The 20,800-nt window shown below is 44.8% G+C and overlaps 1 protein-coding gene across 1 annotated transcript; it reads right to left on the bottom strand.

The window, feature by feature from the left end:
* Positions 1-1,214: 1,214 nt before the first annotated feature.
* Positions 1,215-20,505, bottom strand: rnf216 (ring finger protein 216). The gene is made up of 17 exons (XM_026997965.2): positions 20,400-20,505; positions 19,346-19,513; positions 18,971-19,116; positions 18,206-18,835; positions 16,314-16,390; positions 16,119-16,221; positions 15,770-15,931; positions 15,555-15,669; positions 15,303-15,439; positions 15,095-15,145; positions 14,576-14,713; positions 13,931-14,079; positions 13,714-13,792; positions 6,486-6,583; positions 5,661-5,883; positions 4,375-4,450; positions 1,215-4,238 (listed from the first exon to the last, which is right to left on the bottom strand). Exons 2-17 carry the CDS (start codon positions 19,410-19,412, stop codon positions 3,958-3,960), a joined length of 2,532 nt encoding a protein of 843 aa, XP_026853766.2. The 5' UTR covers positions 19,413-19,513; positions 20,400-20,505; the 3' UTR covers positions 1,215-3,957.
* Between the last annotated feature and the right edge of the window lie 295 nt (positions 20,506-20,800).

Raw genomic sequence — 20,800 nt, 5'->3', positions numbered from 1 at the left:
AGGTCAGAGGAAGAAGTGTTTCCACAGGGATGATTGCTCTTCTGAGCAGTTTTAGATTTTTCTAGCCCTCATTCTGATCATCAATGAGATCTTTGTGCTACTGCTTTGTTGGATCAGTAATCACCATGCAGATTTCACTCAACTTTAGTTACTGCATTACAGCTAATTTGTTACAAAGAACCTGAAATCATGAACTAGTTATGGAACACTATTCAGTACATTTACAATACATGCAAAACCACAACCACCTTAATTGATAATCTGTAAGTTAATACATGGATCACACAGTGAAAAGGTGCTGTGCAGGTCATGCAAATGATTAATGACTTCAAAAAGCTTATTTACTGAATTTAAACAGGAGACATTTTCTAATGTCCCCATGGTCTTTCCCTTCCTCCACGAGCATGCCTCCTAACCCAGTAATGAACAACCCCACCAGAGCCTTTATCCACTTCACTGTGAATGCCAAAACCAGGCCAAGAAAATGTCAGGAAGGTTAATTAAGCTTGGTCCCGGTGGTCCACACAACACATCTAGCCATCTCAATGACAAAGTGCTGGTTAGGAACCTTAACCTTAAATATGAACAGTATTCAAACCAATAATTCATAAGCGTAATGTTTGCTTTAAACTCCTTTAAGCAAATCCTATTTATGCTATAACCTTTTGAGCTGGCAGGTTTTATTATTAGAACAATAAATCTGTACAAAGCTTGGGTGGTGTAGCCCCTGAGAAAAAGGTAAATGAAAGGGTTAAGTAATCTTCAACCCGGGTGCTATCATAGTTGAACGTTTCCATGGCAACTAAGAGCTTGTAGCTTGAAAATGAAGGCATGTGTGCCTGTTCTGGGGAAACAGAGGGGGTGGGGCTGATCCAGGCTCTACATCTCAAAATCAAAGGTGGAGGATGGACTATTGTTCAAAACAGGCATCTTGTGTTAGATACTCCCATAGTCAGGCAGATATTGCAGGCAAGGGATGTAAATGAATGGGAATGGGTTTGACATGTCATTGGCTGACTCAAGTAGATTGCAGGTTCCTGACCTTTAATTATATTAAATGAGAAAGGCCCACCACTGCACTGTTTCAGATGTATGTGTGCTGTATTCCTTGGCAAGGGGTGAGTTATATCATCAAGGGAACTGAAGCAAGGAAAATTTATTTAATAGGACAAAAAATATATTTTAACTCAAAAATATATTTCAAGGGAAAAATATTTCAAATCAGAATGCTGTGTATTTTCATTCCACACGTATGCTAGTAAAAATCCAGTAGAATTCAACAAAGAGTAATAGTAATGTAGATATACTTTCTTAAACTGGCAACATACTTGTCTGAATGGTTAACAATGGTACTCTTCAACTGCAAAAATAACCACAGAATGTTACAGAAAAACATATTCAAAAGCTTTCAGTGAAGCAGTAAAATGGAAGTCAAACAAAGTTAAAACAAATTGATGTGGCATTTCCCAGTAGCTTTGGAGAAAGTGATGAAAATAGGAACAAATATGCTCACACAGACATCACATCTCATACCTAATCACCAAGGTTGAGAGTCTGCAATTCCCTAGAATGTCCCTTTCACAGTACTTATATGAGCCAAAGAGGCTCCTTCTTTTAATGACATCATAAGATATGGGCAGCAGCTGCAGCCATCACATGACAGGCACTGACCCCAAGAAGTTAATCAGAAAGCTTCATGCTACATTTGACCACCCCCTAAGGCACTGTGATGGGGGAGATGGCCCTCACGACCTTTAATGGCTATAGTATTATACCCCAGGGTAAGCAGGCTTCTCCACAACTGGCATTAGCTTTATCTGGCCAGACACAAAGCAAGGTTCAGGAGAGCATATGTATGTTACACAGTCTCACTAACCATACATGTCAATCACAGGTGGCACAGGCAGTAAATGTAGGGTGGTGGGTAGGGAAAGATTTGGAACATTGCTGTCATTGTCACACAAGTAAAAGGTATTGCTATGGTGACCAAGGAAGGATGGCGATTGTTCATCTTGACCAAAAGTTGACAGAGGAAAAAATGCACAAGGAAAGCAAAAAAAAAAAAAAAAAAAAAAAAAAAAAAGACACAAAAATGAAACATTGCAGTTACACAACAGCTATGTGCAATTTTGAGACATTCGCTGATCTGTTTCTCTGAATTCTCCATGAGTCCATAAAAATAGAGATAATTAGATTCTGAGCTTCATAGACACTGTGAATCGCGAGATAGCATCTTTACACTATTGCTATAATCAACCACTATAGCATATTATCTACTGTATACAAACAGCAGTTCTCACATGTACATCTAAGATAATGGTATATAAAACAAACATTGTGATCAACTGGATGGACTGAGTGAAAGACTCCTACCAGCAAGTACACTTGAACTTTAAAAAAAAAAAAAAAATGTAAAAATCAAAATTTATTTATATAACGCTTTTTACGACAGATGTCACAAAGCAGTTTTACAAACGTTCAAGTCCAAGCCCCATAGTCATTTTACTGACCCAGTTAAATGCAGGAAGACTCAAAGGCTTACCTCCATTTTCAGCAGCCTCTCTGGCAGTGCTACCTCAGAGCTACCTGCAGTGTTCAGCACTCCATACCTGTAGGGCTGACCTAGTGGCCTAGCTAGCAGGTGGAAGTCATTGTCAAACCAAGCTCCCTTAAGGTTACAAACAGTACAAGAGCCAGGTTCCATAAACCTGAGGGAACACCACACAATCTCAAGGACCACTCACTGTCAAGCTGTTAGAAGCTTACGTCTTTTTTTGTTTGTGAAGTCCACATCACGACAAGACTCACTGAACACTTCAGTCTAGAGGTGCTCACTTGAAATCTGTCTTAACAAGTTCTTTTTCTTAGAACTCTGTAGCCTGACTTGCTCTACTGGCTGTACAGGAATTGACTCTGCATTCCTTTCAGAGAACTACAGCACTGCACAGAACTAGACTTGACCCCAAACCCCCCACCTCTTTAGTTGTGTGTCTGCAGTGGCATGTATTTCTGACCCAAGGGCCCAGTGCCAGCTTCCTGGAGTGGAAGTGTGACGAAGGCTGAAGGCAACAACCATACCAGGGTATCAAAACCAAGTCCAACAGGTGGTAAAGAATGAACTGATCTCTCAGTGTGATCAGAGCAGTGAACAGTGAGCTGACAGAAGAAAAAAGGTCTTTTCCCCATGAAGCATTTCCACAGCACCTCCGGATGATCTGATAAAATAATATGCAAAAATATGTGACAAATATAAACAGTAAAATTAACTATGCAAATGATTTCAGACAGGAACATATCTGCCACATAACGAACGGGCAGATAAGAGACTCCAGTTCTTTGCATGCAGCTCTTCCCAACAACAGTTTTCCTTAGATGGAGTAGAGGACAACTTTTAACTGACAACTTAGAGATTTTATCTAAACAACAAAACATTAACCTACAAAATGGGAGTGGGGACGGGGAATTCCCTAAAAGGCATCAATATGGACAGAGTCGGTTAACCCACACTACAATGCCTAACAAACTGCAATAAGAAATGCCTGCTGGAAGGTTATGGCTGGTTTCTTTACTCTAGATTGTTCTCTGTAGCTCAGAATGAGGGTTCATTTATATGTTCATTTTAACACTTACTTTTAAATGCTGAGTCCTATTACAGCAATAAACAAACAACAAATTACAAGTCCATAAACATATTTTATTCAAATTAAAACATATCCTCTTGTGTGCATGAGTTCCACATTCTGTAAAAAAAAAAAAAAACAACAAAAAAAAACAACAAAAAAAAAAAACACCTTTCCAAAGAAATGAGAAGAAGCAAGTGGAATAGGCACTCTGCTGCAGTTCCACGCTCTGGAGAAAATTAGGTCTCTGTCTCCTGAACCACCATGCTAGAAAAAGAAAATGAGCGAGGGTCTAGGCAGCGTTGGGTACTAAGAGTCGCTCACACGTTCCACGTCTTCAGATGGGTCTGAAGAAGCGGTGTGGTGGGCCATAGTGCATAGGCAGGTTAAAGTCGAAGTTAGGGATGTTATAGTTGGCGGGGCCCATGTTGGGCAGCGGCGGCACATAGGGGGCAGCAACGGGCTGCAGGAAGAGGCGCTGTGCACCGGGACCCGGCAGCATCACCTGTGGGATGAGGAGGGGCGGTCGCACAGCGTTAGGGGCTACAGCCTGCATCACCCGAGGTCTTTTAGCAGGGACAGGCTCCGGAGGAGGACCCACTCTCTTCCCGGTGGCATCTGAGGGAGCGGTGGTGTAATTAGTGGCTATTCAAGCTCTGCTGTTTATAGTTAATGATACCTGACAGGTGTAACAAAATACTGAAATGAGGGGTGAGACAGACAGACAGACAGACAGACAGACAGACTCTCCCACCTGCCAGACTGCTCTTCTTGTTCAATTCAGCTTCACCCTCCTTCTGGATCTCCTGGATAATTCTCTCATCATCTTGCTAAAGACACACAAAGAGTAAGGGACTGAGAAAGAGCAAGAGAGATACTGTGTGCGTAAGAAGGTGAGTGAGAGATCACATGCTCACAAGAGTATACATATGAGAAAGAGAAAGAGAGAAAGAGAGAGAGAGGGAGAGAGAGATATGCCAGAGAGAAAAATCATTCTTTGAGAGAGAACGTGAATGCTAAGGTTCCTGACAGTTCTCCGATTATTGTACTCCGAGGACAGTGAACACTCCTGGCCAAACCCAACCCCTCTCTTGCCAGGGTTAGAGTTAAGCTGAAGCACAGGCCAGGCAAACAGGACCAGCCAATGGACCTGGTAGTTCTGCTTCATCGGTCCAGCACAAAGAAGCTGAAATGTGCATGGTAAGGCTCTGTATGTAATGGCATACCCAGGGAGCCACTGGGACAGCCCATGGCCAAAATAACAGTGTTAATTTATAAATTAAATTCTTAACAGTTTAGAGAATTGACAAGACATTTCCGATTATAAAAGGAACACACAAACCTTTAAAAACTCCAGGTGGACAGAATTGAGCAGGGTGCTGTGAATACAGTTTTATGAGCATATTCCAGTATGCTGGGGTCCTCATCTGTTCTCACAGAGCATCAAAATGTTTAGTGTAAAAAGCCTCCAAAGCTGGGTGTAAATAATACATGATGAGTTCGGTAATTTGTACTTGGCCATTATTCAGCTCCGATTTGCAGATGGAGTTCCTACTTATCCATTATAGAGCCTAAGAGTAGCTGACATGGCCAGGAAGCTGTGGTGCACACATGACTGTCCTCTCCCTGTATTCAAAGGCCTGTGATGAGCAATAACATGAGCTACATTACTGGAGTGCTTACTAGTATTCATGAAACAGTTGTAACTCAAGTCCTAAATGGGCCCCGGTGTATATACAGTGCTATCACAAAGCTGGAACAGGTTGTGACTGCATGCATGTGTTTACTCAGAAGTTCAACAACTTGGCACAAAGGGTGAAGCCCAGCAGACGTGGAGTATCAGGTTACTGCACTTACATAATGGGCTCCAATGAGAAGCGTTCACCTGAGACCAGAGCCTCACTGAGACTAGGGGGAGGAAGAGAGAGACAGAAGGGAGCGGGCACGAGAAAGAGAAGGGGACAGAGGGATCTGAAGGGGGGTGTGTGTGTGTGTGTGTGTCTTGTCTGTGCACACAGGTGTAGAGGGGAAGCTGTTCACCGTGGGGTCTGTCCACAGCGAACACCTCTTGCAGTGGCGGCAGGGGGCCCCGGGCGAGCGTGCGTGCTGGCAGAAGTGGTTGTAGCCGCTGATGGGCTGGCGGCAGAGGTAGCACATGAAGGCCCCACAGCGGCACGACATGCGGTTGCAGCCCTCAGACTTGACCAGGCCCGCCGAGCACTGGTGGCACTTCCTGATGCGTGCTGCCGTCATCCGCTCCTCGCTGTGGTGGGAGAGACAAGAAGACAACAGCATGGGGTTTAGCTGCAACCACAGCCTCACCTTGGATCGGTCAGAAAATGTTACTAAAGAAAATTACATAGCAACGTGTCTAATTTAACCTCACTGCAGAGCCGTTCTTCCTGTGGGAGGAAGCAAAAAGGTGTCAAGGACGCGGGGTAAACAGGATAGCTGCCACTGAGCCGCCTGCTTCCTCCAGACAGGGACAGGAAGGAAGCAGCACTGCTCCACATCCTGGCCAGTCCAGGAAGTGACCAGCCGCAAGAGCATGCTGTGCCGCTAAACATATTTACACAGGCCTCCATTATCCTCTCTTCCTCCTTATAAAAATGTAGCACTGCAATGGGTCAATGGCAGCTGGACAGACTGTACACCTGCATAACAGGAAAGCTTTGGAGTGCACAGTCATGTTTGTAGAGACCTCAGTTAGAAGTCATGAGAAGTGCTTATTGATGAAGGCAGACTCCAATGATGTCATTAACAACCGCTTTGATGGTGGAGGGCATAGGCAAGAGCCTTGCCAGGCCAAACGCTGAGCTACAGCGAGGCAGGGCCCTGGCTAAAGTTTATCAGACAGGAACTTACAAGGCCACTCGCAGCCGGATCTCGTCCCTCTCCAAGACCTGCTCGCAGGTCTTCCCTGCATGTTCCTTCCATACCACATGGCACCTCCGGCAGCTTTCCTGTAGAAAGAAGGGGTGACAGAGACAAGCCTCCATGTTAAATGTACAGAGTGGTGGTGGACAGTATTTTGTTTATGCATAGCATGTGCTCAACTGGATTTGTGTGTTAGGAAGTGTTCTAAGTTCCCTGCACCGCATCCAAGTCTCCTCTAGCAGCAGTGCTGGGACCTGTATTGCCGGCACTCTTTTGGGATTCATAGGAAGGCCTTCAGACAACACAGCACGGGTCAACGGCACAAAGGCTAGGAGCTGAACTATGCCTACACTACAGTAAATGAGTGAAGCTCGCTGCACATCTGCCTCGCTCATGCCCCCTGTGCTAATGTTCCCCACACACCTACAAACAGTCTCTGTGAGACTTCACATGCAAGGGCAGCGTGGCGGCCCTGTGCGTTTGCAGACAGGAGCAGCTAGCTGGCTGCACCCATCACCCAGGCTGGTTGCCTGGATACAGTACCTTCATCTGTTCTGTTTTAGTCATGCTTACCCATGATGCTGGGCCTTTCAGCTGGCTCTGAAGGACATCTGGCCTGGGTGCTGGCAAAGCCCCAGACCTGGGGATGTGTGAAACCGGGTTAGAATGCAGTCCAGACGCCTACACAGTTCACACAACCGACGTCTTGGCACAAGAAATCGGCATGTGCAGGACGCAGCTGTGTTGCCTCTGAGACCAATTCACCATGCTACTTCATCAATCCTGGATTTTTTGCCTTTCACATAAGGCCACCCTCCACAAGTTTAGGGACAGGTTTTTGGTGTGTTAAAGACTGGCCTTAGTTGTGCTAATTTCCACACTGTTACAGTGTAGCACTCTGACACTGGAGATAAAGAGCACACATTGTGTGAGAGCAGCTGCCATGTCACAGCTTTAAACAGCACCAACCTCCTCTCCTCTCCGTTCCACACCCCTCCACAGACAGACACACATACCCAACAGATGTGGCCACTGCCCATGGAGCGTCTTCTCTCCCTCTGCTGAGAGTTGCCTGGAAACAGCCCCCCTCTGCTAAATTCCACCAATATAAATATTTAAAGTTGACAGTGAATTTTAATGCTGAAAGCATATGACATGTGACAGCTTGGAGAAGCAGGACACGGGTAGACAACTGTCCTCAGCACTGACGGTCAGAGGTGAACCACAGCTCTGAAAACAACCCTAGAGCACATGGTCATACAACAGCTTTAAGTGCATTACTCAGTACCTATTCTTTATGACAGAGGAATTATTCACAGATGTAGCATGCTTTAATCTTCCTGACAAAACATAGACATGCTCATAAAATGTGAGACACATGGTGTCTCTTTTCCACCAACAGAGACGATGGCCAAGCAGAAAGGCAGACGGAGCGGTGGTGTGGAGTTGTGCTGAAGAGTAGGATGAGGAGGGATCACCCCCTAATGGAAATCAATGAAACAGCAAGGGTGGAACAACAGTGACCTAAAGGGGAGGGTGTGCGTCAAGACAAATATGGCCTGTTCAAACCATAGCCTTTCTGGAAACAAAACATTGACCTGTACTACACAGTACATGCATCTGAACTCATTCACTGTTGCAATTTAGACACAACTGCAGCAAGTGATCTGTCTCCTTCCTGAGTAATCTCCCTTAAACTCATGTGACACCACCAACAAAAACTTTCCATATTTCTTCACTTCCTCAAAAATAAGAGTCATCCACAAAGAACTTTATGATACTAGTCTCAAACTAAAAAATGTTTTCATATCATTTAGCCCATTAGCTTTGGAACTCAAATGGCTTTCAATGGTACTTGAACAGGTTTTGTGATCTACAGATACAGTACGGAGAAACAGCCTAAGACTGGGTCACACAGTGGAAGCTAATTTCTGAAGTTAAGAGTCATATATGAAGGCTTGGCCTTGTGCAGGGAAGACCAGGTGCTGCACAGTGGCTATGTGCTGCAGACTGGAGTTGCGAACACAGTGAAGGAGGCTGAAGGAAATGAACTCTTACACGAGTGCTGTGATCAAAGGTGAGCATGCAAGCACCCTTGCTTATATAGTGAGACTAAAATACAGCAGTGACATCATGCTGACATCATCCTGGTGAAGGAGCACACCTCTATGCTGAGCTGACACTTCCTGGATTGCTCAGAGTGGTGCTGAGGAAGGGGTGGGGCTGGCCCAGAAACCTTCTCAGGTCCTCTGCTCATGTAAGCCTGCCCCACTTCCTGGTTGGCATGCTGGAAATGTACACTTTGGCTTGTGTGCACTGTTGGCTTTATGAAGTTGTTTGGCACACTGTGAACTCCTGCTGGAACCACAGCAAACACTCTTCAGATGCATGAGTGATGGGAGTGGAAAACTACTGAGCGCCAATGTTTCCAGAGGCAAATTGAGGAATACCAACAGAACTGAATTTTACACCATGAATCTCACTACAATCAGCCGAGAGAGAGAGAGAGAGAGAGAGAGAGAGAGAGAGAGAGAGAGAGAGAGAGAGACCCCTCCAAATGCCAGAGAGAAAATCATTCTTTGGAGGTGCCATGTATGGAGGAACAAGCACTCCCAGGGCATAAAATCAAGAGGAGCCAGCTTGGCCACACAGGAAGTCAGCAGCCATCTATGCCAAGTTCACTTTTTTTAAAGTGACAAGTCAAAGATATCATCCCGACATGCCGAGCTTCAAGAAAAACGAGAAAAACTACCTCTGCAAGCAAAGGAGAACGTGACACTTCATGTCAGCACATAGCAGCACTAGCTTCCTATCCCCCAATGAGCAGAGCTAGCGGCTGCTGGTTAGCAGAGAACTCATGAGCAACCCACCCAGTTTGGAATCCTCAGCACCCTGGTCTGCACTGGTGCACGCAGCAGATCATGCCCATACACCGCAGTCAGGCCCAAAATGCTGACCGGCAGGCAAGCACAAGTACCATGTGAATAAGGGCTCTCACCAACAGCCTTGTTGTACTGCACAGCCCCACATGAAACAAATGTGGTTTGTTGAACATATGTATGTTAGCGCAGACATGCGCAGCATGTAAGAGCATTGTCCAGCTCCGTCTCTTTTCCGTGCTCCCCCCACCTAGCACACCAGCCGCAGCATGCCCTTATAAGGCAGAAGGAGACATTAGTGGAGCTTCTGATTGGGGGGCTGCTGCATGTGCAATCGCTAACGTCTTGGTACGCAGTGCTCTGAAGGGGTGTGCCGGCCTACGTCTTGCCTGGGCCCTAGCGAAGAGAGTGGCTAAACCACGCATGAGCACACACTCGCGCCACGCGCAGTTACGGAGCGAACTGTAAGGTTGTTTTTTTCCTTCACTGTGCAGGCGGGGCGTGTGGAAGCAGGGCAGGGCTTGCTTGGCTCATGAATGGCTTGTGCTGCCAGGCAGAGTTAGCTCAGGTCTCTGGAGATTAGGCAACATGTCTCAACTAGAACTCCTCTCCAACATCTGCAGGTAGATGGAGTTGCCATAAAAGGCTGGATGCTAATGCTAACTAGCAAGTGGAAGAAGAAGTGAACGCGCGCACATGCAGCGAAAACGCCGCCACAGACATCTGTGAGCTGCAAACGAGAAATATGAGCCATTCCTTTTCTCATATCACTTCAGTGTAGAGTAATGCATCTCAAAGTTTGAACACATACACGAAAGCTAACACAATGGACAACTCACAGGAAACACAAAAGCAGCAAACTGTGGTCAGCACAGTGGGTCTTTAAAAAACCCCACTTCTGTTTTCACTAACCACATATGGCATTTTTTGAATTTTGAAATGTGCACACACAAGAATGGGTGCGTTGGCGGGGGAGGGGAGATCTGTGTCTAACTTAAACTATTCTACATTTTAAACTGGAAGGATCTGGGCCTGGCCAATCAGGTGCTCAGAGTGGCAGAAAGAGGCGTTAGCCCATAGATACTGAGGTGGAGAATGCGTGTCAGTTATATAGGCTAACTCTTGCATGCACAGCAAGGGGAAGGCCATTGGTGAGGGGCATGGGGGTTGAGTCAAACCTAAACAAAATCAGTATTTATGCAAGGAAGGAAAAAGGTTGGGGGGGGGGGGGGGGGGGGGGGGAACACCTCCTTGCGAATGAACACGCCACCTGGGAGGAAGAGGAGGGGCAAGTTTCTGCAGCTTGCTGGGGCAGGACGCTGGCCGCCCAGGCAGGGGTGACTGCAGAGCTTTACATAGTGGAAGGCTCTTCGACATGGGTCCCATTGACTGTGGCCATTGAAAACCTCTCTCAGTGCAAGCTGGGAGGTCCTCTAACAGTCTGCAGACTGAGGGCTACTGCAACCCACAAGCCCTACGACTTCAGTGATTACAACTGAAAAGCTTTCAGTTTTTCACAAACCAAATCATTCAGCATGTTTTTTTTACCTCCTGATCATTTACATATAATTTGTATTTTTTGTATTAAGAAGTAGATAATTTGGATTTGGAAATAGTCCTTCAACACAGATCACTGCAGCTCAGCCCTAGCTGCTCTCTGCCAACAAAAAAGTCAAATAAAGCACTAGAAAAGGGCAGGGAAGAGGAAGAAAGTGGGTCATAGTGTTACACCCCCCCTCCCCCCAAGACTATCCATTCTCCTCTCACCCCATCCTGGGACACTCAAGAGGACGAACAAAGACAAGCAGTAAAATGGAAGCCTAGGCTGATAGCTTTTTACGTATCAGGAGTGTTGGAGAGGGCAGCCAAGGGCCAAACTGCTGGAGGGTGTGTCCAGCAGGGTGGCTTTTCCCGCTCACCCTCCCTCCGTCCCCTCTGGATGTGATTTTCTGCAGGAGTGGGGAGGAGCAGGGCACGGGGCAGCCAGAGGAGGAGGTGTGTAGTCAGAAGCAGCTGTGGAACTGGGCGAGGCAACCTTATTCTGCACTACAGAGCAACACTGCCACCATGAGGATGTACTGCACAAAAAGCAGGCACCCTTTCTGCAAATCTCCTACATTTTTTTGTGGTCATAATACACATGTAAACCTACCATAAAACTCAGCAGACACATTAGTAGCACAGAAAAAGAACCTTCCTATAGGCAACAACCATTGTTTGTGCTGTAATTCTGTACAATGAGTACTGCTCACAGCAATTGAGACGCACTACAGTGTAGTGTTAAATGCCAGGCTCAGGCTAAGCTGAGTGTGTTAGACGGGTAAATGCTCATGCTATCTAGCACTGGCTCAAGCAGGTGCTGGGTTTGTATGCACTTTCAAAGCTTCAAAGAGAAAAGCCTGGAATTGCAAGCTATTACATCACACCTGTGTGATTGGCAGCGGGGTTTCCCCCTTCTGAGAACAAGCATATACAAGAGCTGCAGGAACTATGGACCCTCTTCCTAACTCAGCCACTCTGATCCGGTAGATCGCAGCACACTCGCATGCAGAAAGCCATGCCTGTTCCTCACTGGATCTGCCAGACAACGTTCCCAGCAGGTACACCCAGGCAGACATCACCCCCAGCAGGCACACCCTACAGGCGTTTATGAAGGTCTGGGCAGGGTGCAGGAAAAGCGCCCCATCCCTGCTCTCCTCTGAGCCTTCATTTCTGATGGAGTGCCTTCTGCATAACGTGGGAAAGAAGCAAGAACTTCTAACTCTCATGAGACACACCTCCTCATATGAGAGTATAATACAATAACCATTAGGACAATTAACCCAGATTTGGGTTAAGAGCTACTGGCTTAGAACTACTACTCTGGAACAGGTGGTAGAATTAGTGCACTACACCTGTATGCTGGAATTTAAAATGTAGTAATTCCTAAAGGCAGATAAAAATAAATAAATAAATAAATAATTTTTTTAAACAGGGAGTACCAATTAAACCTAGCTGTGGAGGATTTGGTAAAATACAAATCCCACTGAGACTTTACACACTACTCATCACATAATTAGTTTTGCCCACCTTAAGCCTCCTCCTCCTTCAGTGAAACCGTCCAAGTTGTTTATGAAGTGCTGGTACAAAGAGAGTGTCCTTGAGTGGGTCATTCACCACTGTGGAATGCCCTTAATCATACACGAGTTTTTTTTCTTCCTTTTAACCCCCTTCTGTAGCAGTAAGACATATTGGACAGTCACAGTGAGTCTATCCCACTGGACTCTTTGAGGGTGCCACAAACAAACCATAACACCTTACTAAAAGTAGGTCACCAGGAACTTTGCATTGGGGAAAGTTTATGTCGAAAGGCACTTTTAGAGTAAGTGACTTTCACTGAGTGAAAAAGCTCTGGGTAAGAGCCGACCCTGTCTTTATTCACGCCTTGAGGACTGCTGAGCTCCCATCTGCAGTGTTAATTCCTTCCCCTTAGCATATGAGGGGAGATGCCAAAGAGGCCAGTGTTATTACCAAGCCAGGGAGAGAAGTTGACAGGAAAAAGAAGAAGAGAAGGCGGCAAAGGGTGAAGGTTTTGCGGTTCCTTATCTCTCTGTCCCTCTGAATTGAGGAAGGGACAGCTATGGCAGTGTGTTTGACATGCCCTGCCCATCAGCTCAGACACGGAGCCAGGTCCCTTTCCGCTGCTGGTACATTCCTGACAACTACCCGCCCAAAACGCCCGCCCGCCCGCCCACCCGCACGCACGCCAAAAACCCCTAGAGCTCACACAGTATGCTGAAACCCTTCTCTCACAATTCAGCAAAAGACGTCGACTTTTAAGACATTGAACAAAACTTTACTGGCATGTTTAAATGAAATGAATGTGTTTAAATAAAATGTGTTTCAATGGGTTCTTCTTCCAAATAGAGACAAATGAAGCAGTTCACAAATGGGAAGCAATGTTTTCATTTATCGGAGCCTTGATCTGTTTGGTTGCAGATCAAGAATGGTTAAGTTGATTGCAGATCAAGAACGGTTAAGTTGCCTTAAAGCTCTTGAGAGTGGCGGGGGTTGTGGCAAATATGATGAATGCCTGACTCTTTGTTCCCACATGACCTGGGTCACGTGAGCAGAGGATGTCCTGCCAGCACAGGAACCCCATTAGGCTCGTGTATACCTGCACAATTCATCACGAGGGGTCAAGCTTCAGCCTCATTAAAGTGCTGGCCCCCATGGCAGCCGATCCAATGGGCCCACAGCACCACCTAGTGATGACCAAGGGGCCCTGCTACCTTTAACACCAAGCCATCAGCGCTTTCCATTCAACTGTAATCAATCATAAAACCTTTACCACCAACCTTTCTGCAGCGAGGATTGGGACAGCTGAACAGAGAAATATCTTTATCCAAGAGTGCAGGGAAGTTGCAAAATGGACACCTTGAAAGGGAAAATGGGCAAAAGGTCAGCTTGGGCAGCACTTCCAAAGTGGAGGAAATTCTCAGGAGCCTCTGTGTTCAGAGAGGTGTGAGGACGTGTGTATATGCGTGGAGCGCCTGGGCCTGGCGGATGACGTACCTGACCAGCTCATCTGCGCAAGTGGCAGCCACGGCCTCTTCTGCCTGCCGCTCATAGTACTTGCAGAGGATGTTCTCCGGCAGAACCTTCTCCAGCTCGCTGGTGGGGAAGGAGCAGGTGCAGCTGCCATCCATGCAGCTCAGCTCCGACTGACAACACAAAATGCTACACGATTGGACTTGCAGGGCATGTGCATGCGGCCATATCAATAAAAACTTTGGTGTTTTAAAGTGGGACTGGGCTATGTGTTAATCACATAACATTCATATGGTGTGAAAGTGAAAGGCGTTTCAGAAAAGTTTGGAAAACACCTCCACCTTCCCATTTCAAAGTGAAGAGGCCAATACCAACTGAACCACTTCAAGTGCTTTCCACAATACCAGTCAATGATTTATGACTTTCAGTTATGTTCCCTTTGAAATGGGAGCAGTCTATCTGCTCATGCCACAATGACAGAGTCCAAACAAAACATTTCAATGCCCTTTTATGGAAGCATGTATCAACAGCCATCATCACTGCAACAAGCATTGAAACCATAAGACTATCATCTGACAGTAATCGTGATACATGATCAGCTGAAAATGATCTGTTGGTACCACGCTTTGTGGCATGAGGAGCAGAATCCCCGCCTTGCGAGCCACATACCCGTCCAGAGCCGAACACAGCCTCCTGGGCATACTTCACCAGGCACTCCTTACAGAAGAGATGACCATCGGAGCACTGCGTCATCTCCTCAAAGGCAAAATCACCACAGCAGCAGCCACACTCAATCAGCTGACCATCCTGCAGGACACACAGGTCAGGCACAGGGCCTCACATCACCTTTGGCCACCACGCCTCAACCAAAAGATTTTGCCAGACCCAGTTTTTGCAACACTGCAGAAAAGGATGTTACTCCTCATGGTCAGGACTCCAAAAGCAAACATCACATTCACTAATAACAATTTTCATATTATTTATATTATTTTATAACAGAAGACAATCCAATCATTGCTTTATCTTTTGGCCAAGAGTGGAGTGAAAGAATTGCATTTGGAAAATTAGGTATATAAAATAAGTTGTTATCTCCCACAACAACTAGGAATATACTAAGAAATGTTGTAAATGAAAATGGCTTAATTCCTTTCATGGGTCATTAACAGTGGAGTATCTCCTCAGCCCCACCTTTTGATACTGCTCCTCATTCACTTGAACAGCCAGAAGGAAATCTTCATGCTGGAAGCAGAAGTCAAAGGCACCACACAGCTCACAATTAATTCCCACATCCTTAAAACTGCCACTCGTTATGATCTTGCTCTCATGGCGCATTTCAGAGAAAAAGCAAAGTGGAATCTAAAGCCTGCTGAAACAGTGGGATCTGTCAAAAATGTACCTCGGCCATTTCCTTTGCTTTCTGCTCATAGAACTGAAGCTCTTTTATTAAAGATGGCTCCAGCACCGCACCAAAGCTCCTGCACCACCTTCGGTTTTTCTCCAGGAAGTACATCTTCCTCTCCAGTTTCAAAGAACCTGGGAACATGAGACTGGTTACCAACATTCCAGTAACTCTTACAATGGCCTTTTGAAGATATATGGTAGAAAATGATCAACCAAGAAAATTTGGAGGCAAGTGAAGTGCAGTCACCCTGCTCAAACTTGAAATCGATAAAGGTGCGTTCATTGGGCTCTTTCCTCTTCTTCTTCTTCCCTGAGGGATCAGTGGAACTTTCTTGCCACTTCTTAAGGGCATCAAATAAGGCCTTGAACACACAACAACAAGTGTTCACATGTGGAAAATTCAAGCTCCAGAGCTCAAAAAAGACAGGTCCGTGGGAAGCTTGTAACACCCTTGCTCAGTACCTTGCGGGTGATTGCATAGTGTCCTTTGAGGGAATTCAGGGCCCATTTGATATCCTGGCAGCTGAGCATTTTGAAGTCACCCATGAGCATGTCTGCTGCTTGCATGACAACCTCTGGCCCAACACTTTTCAACTTGGAGTAATCAAAATAGTTCTCACTTTCCTGAATGAGAAAACAATACTCAAAAACAGTTTTATCCACCCTGGAATATTCAACAGGTCAGCTCAAGAAATGGTCCTTTCATAACATAGTAGTGTTATTTTACAGCCTCAGGTCAAAAATGAGAAGCCTCAGTAGAACTGTCTCAATTTTGCCTGAAAACTTGCTAAGGGGGAAATACTGTACAAACCTGCATTTCAGTGTCATTTGTCTCAAGGAGCATACTCCTCTGAGTTAGAGCAGAGTTTGCTTTCCTTGGATAATCTGGATTCTCCAACAGCATATTGCATAATCTGGATTTTTAAAAAATAAAAGGTTTTTACCTAATGAACCTAAAATGATTTAGAAACATATAGGTACAAACTGAAGGAAGTAGATAGCTTACACATTTAAATCTTTGAGGTTACTTCCCTCTATCAGTTCTGATACATAAGCCTCCTGTACATCTGGGAAAAGGTCCAGCTGTAAAACAAAATGATAAAATTTAGCATACTGACATGCTGTGCACATGAGCGACTTATCTACCTTTGATGAATCAAATTGGTATAACTGTAAAAATGGAAGATCTCTGAATGTGCTGTAATGGACCTCAGGAGTAGGACTCTAATGCCATAATGTCAGAGTGCAGCTAGCCCAGCTACAAAGATCCTGAGTACTTAATATATGCAAGTTAAAGCAAAATTCAAACTAAACTTCTTGCCAGACCCTGTAAGAACCAAAACAACTTACAACTATGCCAGTTGTAAAGTAACTGATCATTGATTAAAGCTGAGGGCTAGAATGAGCTTTCTCGAACACATCTCAAGGACCCCATCATTTCACATTAGGAGCTACAGCACCTGTGAACAACTCAACATAAATCCGAGCAGAGCATTAGCCTGTGGTCTTTGTATTAACAGTATACCAGATGCTGAGATTAGAATGCAGTTTATTACAGCGGAAAAAGGGTAGAACTCACAAGAGACTTATAGGGCTGCTCATATCCTGGTTTGCAAAGAAGAGTATGGGGAAGGCTTGGAGGTGTATACATAACAACTTAAAAAAAAATGTATTAGACTTATAGGACCAGTAACAAATGCTTCAGAGTCTATATAGCCAGATTATCCTGTTCCTGTCCCTACAGCTGTTCCTTAAACATGAAATTCAATTTAAAAAATGTATAAAGTAAAATAATATATTTTTATTTTCATGGTCATAGAATGAAAATTAAAAAATAAAAATGCCAGAAAAATCAACAACTTCACTAGAGACCTTCAGTAGTTCTGATGTACTCATGTATACTGTGCTGATGATCAGTCTGTTTTAGATATGAAAATACAATTTTAATGAGGCAGATGTGCAATCCATATGTTGGAATCTAGTCTAATACAGATTTCTATGGAAGGTCTGACCACTTCAAATCTCTAATTCTGTCAGACTTGTGTTTTAAATCATTTTTATTAGATTAAAAATTCATTTAATCCACGTGTACGTGGAGGGGTATAGTATAAGTAGACTGATTTATATACATTTACATTTTTAATGTATATTTTTCAACACAGATGGGTGAAGCAGTCTGATAAACCTGTCAGATGGCAGTCACTGTTTTAAATGTCTAGTAAATTTTAGATTTTTTTTATTGATGAAAATTGTAGTTTTCTTTTTTTTACATCCTATATTCAAGCATTTACTTTAATAATATTAATAAGTAAAGAATCATTACCAAACTAACATGGAATGTGTTGACTGTTTAAACCTGTCTAGGCTATCTTCAGGAGTGATTGCATATGCCTGCTAGCTACATTCAGCAGCAAATTGATCTATTGTGGGGGGCGGGGGAAACGACTAATTTGAATGTTTTTTTCATGGGACATTGTGCATTTACAAGCTTTTATGTAAATAAGGTAGTATGTTATTCTTAAAGCCAATGACAGCTGTGGTCAGAATAATGATCACAGTCGGCCCACTCTTTGTCTTGAGGCTGCATGTTTGTTATATGGAATAATTAATGCAGTTATTCATTTTGATCAGTCGTACCACTGAGCATGTCAACAATGTAAGTGTCAGGGAGATCGAAGAGCAGCCTAGAATACTTGAACAGATATGCTCTCAAGTTTCACATTCCACAAATTGTGAACGAGCGTTACTGCAGGCTACCTGAATAAAGTATTGCTTAGTCAACATTAAGGGATTTACATAATATTAAAGTCAGTATTTAAAAGGATATCAAATCACACAGATGATGCTCACTGATCCAGCGAGGGGCGAGGTACATGTAGATACTACTAGAAGACTCACCACTTTCTTCACAAGCACCTCAATACCATTCTGCTCAGAGGCCTGTGGTACTGGAGGCACCATGGCTGTTGAGGGGCCAGGCCTCTCGTCATCGGCCAGTGCCAGTAAGCTTGCGGGGGAGGGCGGAGCAACCCGCTGCTGGTCCTCAGGCTGGAGCATGGCTGCCTCGGGCTCTGGTGCCACCTGCACAGGCTGGGGCTGGACCAAGGGTGGTTCCTGAGTGGGGATTGGGGCAGCAGCCCCTGTGTACCTTTCAGTTCTCTGCAGATTGCCTTCTGCCATCTGGACATCCATGCCCGGGTGAGCTGGTAGTTCGGCGACAGGTGGGGTGAAAAGAGAAGTGCCCCAGTCTGAAGGGTGTGCAGCAGGCACAGGCCCGTTAAGTAGGGGTATCGACCCTGCAGCAGCAAAGTGAGGTCTGTCTCTAGACGTGGAAGGTACAGGGTTCTGGTCCGTGGTAAAGACACCTATGGCTTCATTTCCTGATGTGGGCTGTGCAGGTGCTACAGAGGTCTGGGGAAGTTGCAAGTCCACTGGGTGTGGGACTGGCGCAGAGGCCTGGATCTGGGCTATGCTGCCCCCCCACTGAGCAGCAGGCCGGATCAGGCTGCGAAGAGGCAGTACCTGTGGCTGACGAAGACAAAACAGCAGACAAGCTTCCTGATAAAACTACCACAGAAACTGTATAACGTTATTAAAAACCTTTTGCATCTATACAATTTGACCAGTGTTTAACTTTGGTGACACATGCTCAGTTTTACATACCTCCAAAATGCTAACTTCATCTTTATCATCATCATCATCATCATCATCATCTCTGACCACAACAGAATCATTTGCCACAAGTGTGACCAGCTCATCCTCAGAATCATCAGATATGGTTATGTAGGTGCTCCCTGTTGATCTGTTACCTAATGAGAACACACAAAAAGAAATGCATGCAATAAGTCCACATCTGCTCCAAGACAAGGCACTGTGGTCCCTTCATATGAAGCATTCAAACTTACACTGAATTTCCACAAATGTTATATTTTATCTTAACCCATGTTATCAAAGCTTTGGTACTGAATCTGTTACAAGACAATCATAGCTAGATTTACAGAGGGTTATACAAACGTAGTATAGGAATGTGACAGAAACCTTGGCTGCGATGTGTGTTGAAACTGGCCAGATGAATGACATCGTCATCACTGGTTCCGTCAGCCATGGTAAGACAGCCAGACTCCCTGAATCTTCCACCTTTTCTCTCTCTTTTGCACACAAACTCCCATGCACACAAAAGGGGCCTGAAATCAGAGGACCATGGTCCTGCAGACAAAGACCCGAATAAAACTAGTTATTGGTGGGTGAATATTATGATGTGATTCCAGGTTATCTAATTCTGCACAGCCCCAAACAAGGATCTAGCTGTAATTCTCCACGAAATGTTACTCATTCAGTGCAGAGTTTCACTACTTGAAAAACTGATATTTGTATTCTTAACATGAATGCGTTTGTTATAAAGTAAGCTCGTTACCTAACGAAAATAACAATAGCTAGTGTTTACTTGAAGTGATTGAAATGTTAATAAACGTCGTAACGAATTTATAAGACATTAGCCCCTCAAGTTAGTAAACTCCTAAACTATCTGATTAGCAACAAACGAGCCATTCACGCGGAAAAATTATAACGCCTTAATTGTACTTTTTACAACATTGTTGTCGCTTAGCTACCAGCCAACTACGATTAAACAGTAAACTAGAAACACAAGTTGACTGACACACCAATAGCACCAGTAGCACAGAGTGCTCAAAAGATTCACAGCTTTCATCGATGGGACTTGCTCTGCACGTTAACTAACAATATAGTAAACTTTGGTAGCTTGAATGATCAGGAACATAGCGTTAGCTAGGTTAGCAAACAGAACACGCAGATAAACAGCTAGATATCAAGCTAGCTAACCAAAGAGGTAGCTAGGTAGCCAACATAGCTAGGTAGCTAAGATAGCTAACTAACCTAACGCTAACCTAGCTACGTTTTAGCCAAGAGTAGTCCAGCTGGCTAACATCCTAGCCGACTAGACAAGGAACTAAAAGACTGTACTTAGGTAGATTTAGTGGTTTAGATTACCGTTTCAACATAACTCAGTTGCAGACCAGAGGGTTATTAATCGGATTTCAGTACGCCGAATGTTGGGGAAAAAATTTACACCTACCTCTCAGTTAAAACGTCCAGCACATCGACAAGGTTTAGGAGCCGGATATCGAAACAAACGGTCAAAACAAGCCAGCGTACGTCAACGACTCAACGTACGTGAGGAGTCGATGATGATGGGGGCTGTAGTTCTTATCTTCAGACACGGTACTCGAAAGTGTACGCACAGTAGATGTCACTATGTTCTTTGCAGACAGTAAGGAAACACAGATCTGACCTGTCTAGTTCATGAGAGAGAGAGAGAGAGAGAGAGAGAGAGAGAGAGAGAGAGAGAGAGAGAGAGAGCCAGCAAGAGAGAGAGAGCGAGAGAGAGCAAGAGAGAGAGCAAGAGAGAGAGAGAGAGCCAGCAAGAGAGAGAGAGAGAGCGAGAGAGAGAGAGAGCAAGAGAGAGAGCGAGCGAGC

Source organism: Electrophorus electricus, chromosome 8 (genome assembly GCF_013358815.1).
Source record: "Electrophorus electricus isolate fEleEle1 chromosome 8, fEleEle1.pri, whole genome shotgun sequence".
Lineage (NCBI taxonomy): Eukaryota > Metazoa > Chordata > Actinopteri > Gymnotiformes > Gymnotidae > Electrophorus > Electrophorus electricus.
This window is presented reverse-complemented; position numbering and strand designations above follow the sequence as displayed.

Bases quoted from the DNA above. Each gene is read 5' to 3' on its own strand.
- rnf216 (XM_026997965.2), bottom strand. From the start codon at position 19,412: ATGGCTGACGGAACCAGTGATGACGATGTCATTCATCTGGCCAGTTTC. The intron at 15,146-15,302 runs GTACATTTTTGA...TTCTGCTTCCAG, and splicing joins AAGCAAAGGAAATGGCCGAG to CATGAAGATTTCCTTCTGGC. The intron at 14,714-15,094 runs GTGGGGCTGAGG...TGTGTCCTGCAG, and splicing joins ATGAGGAGCAGTATCAAAAG to GATGGTCAGCTGATTGAGTG.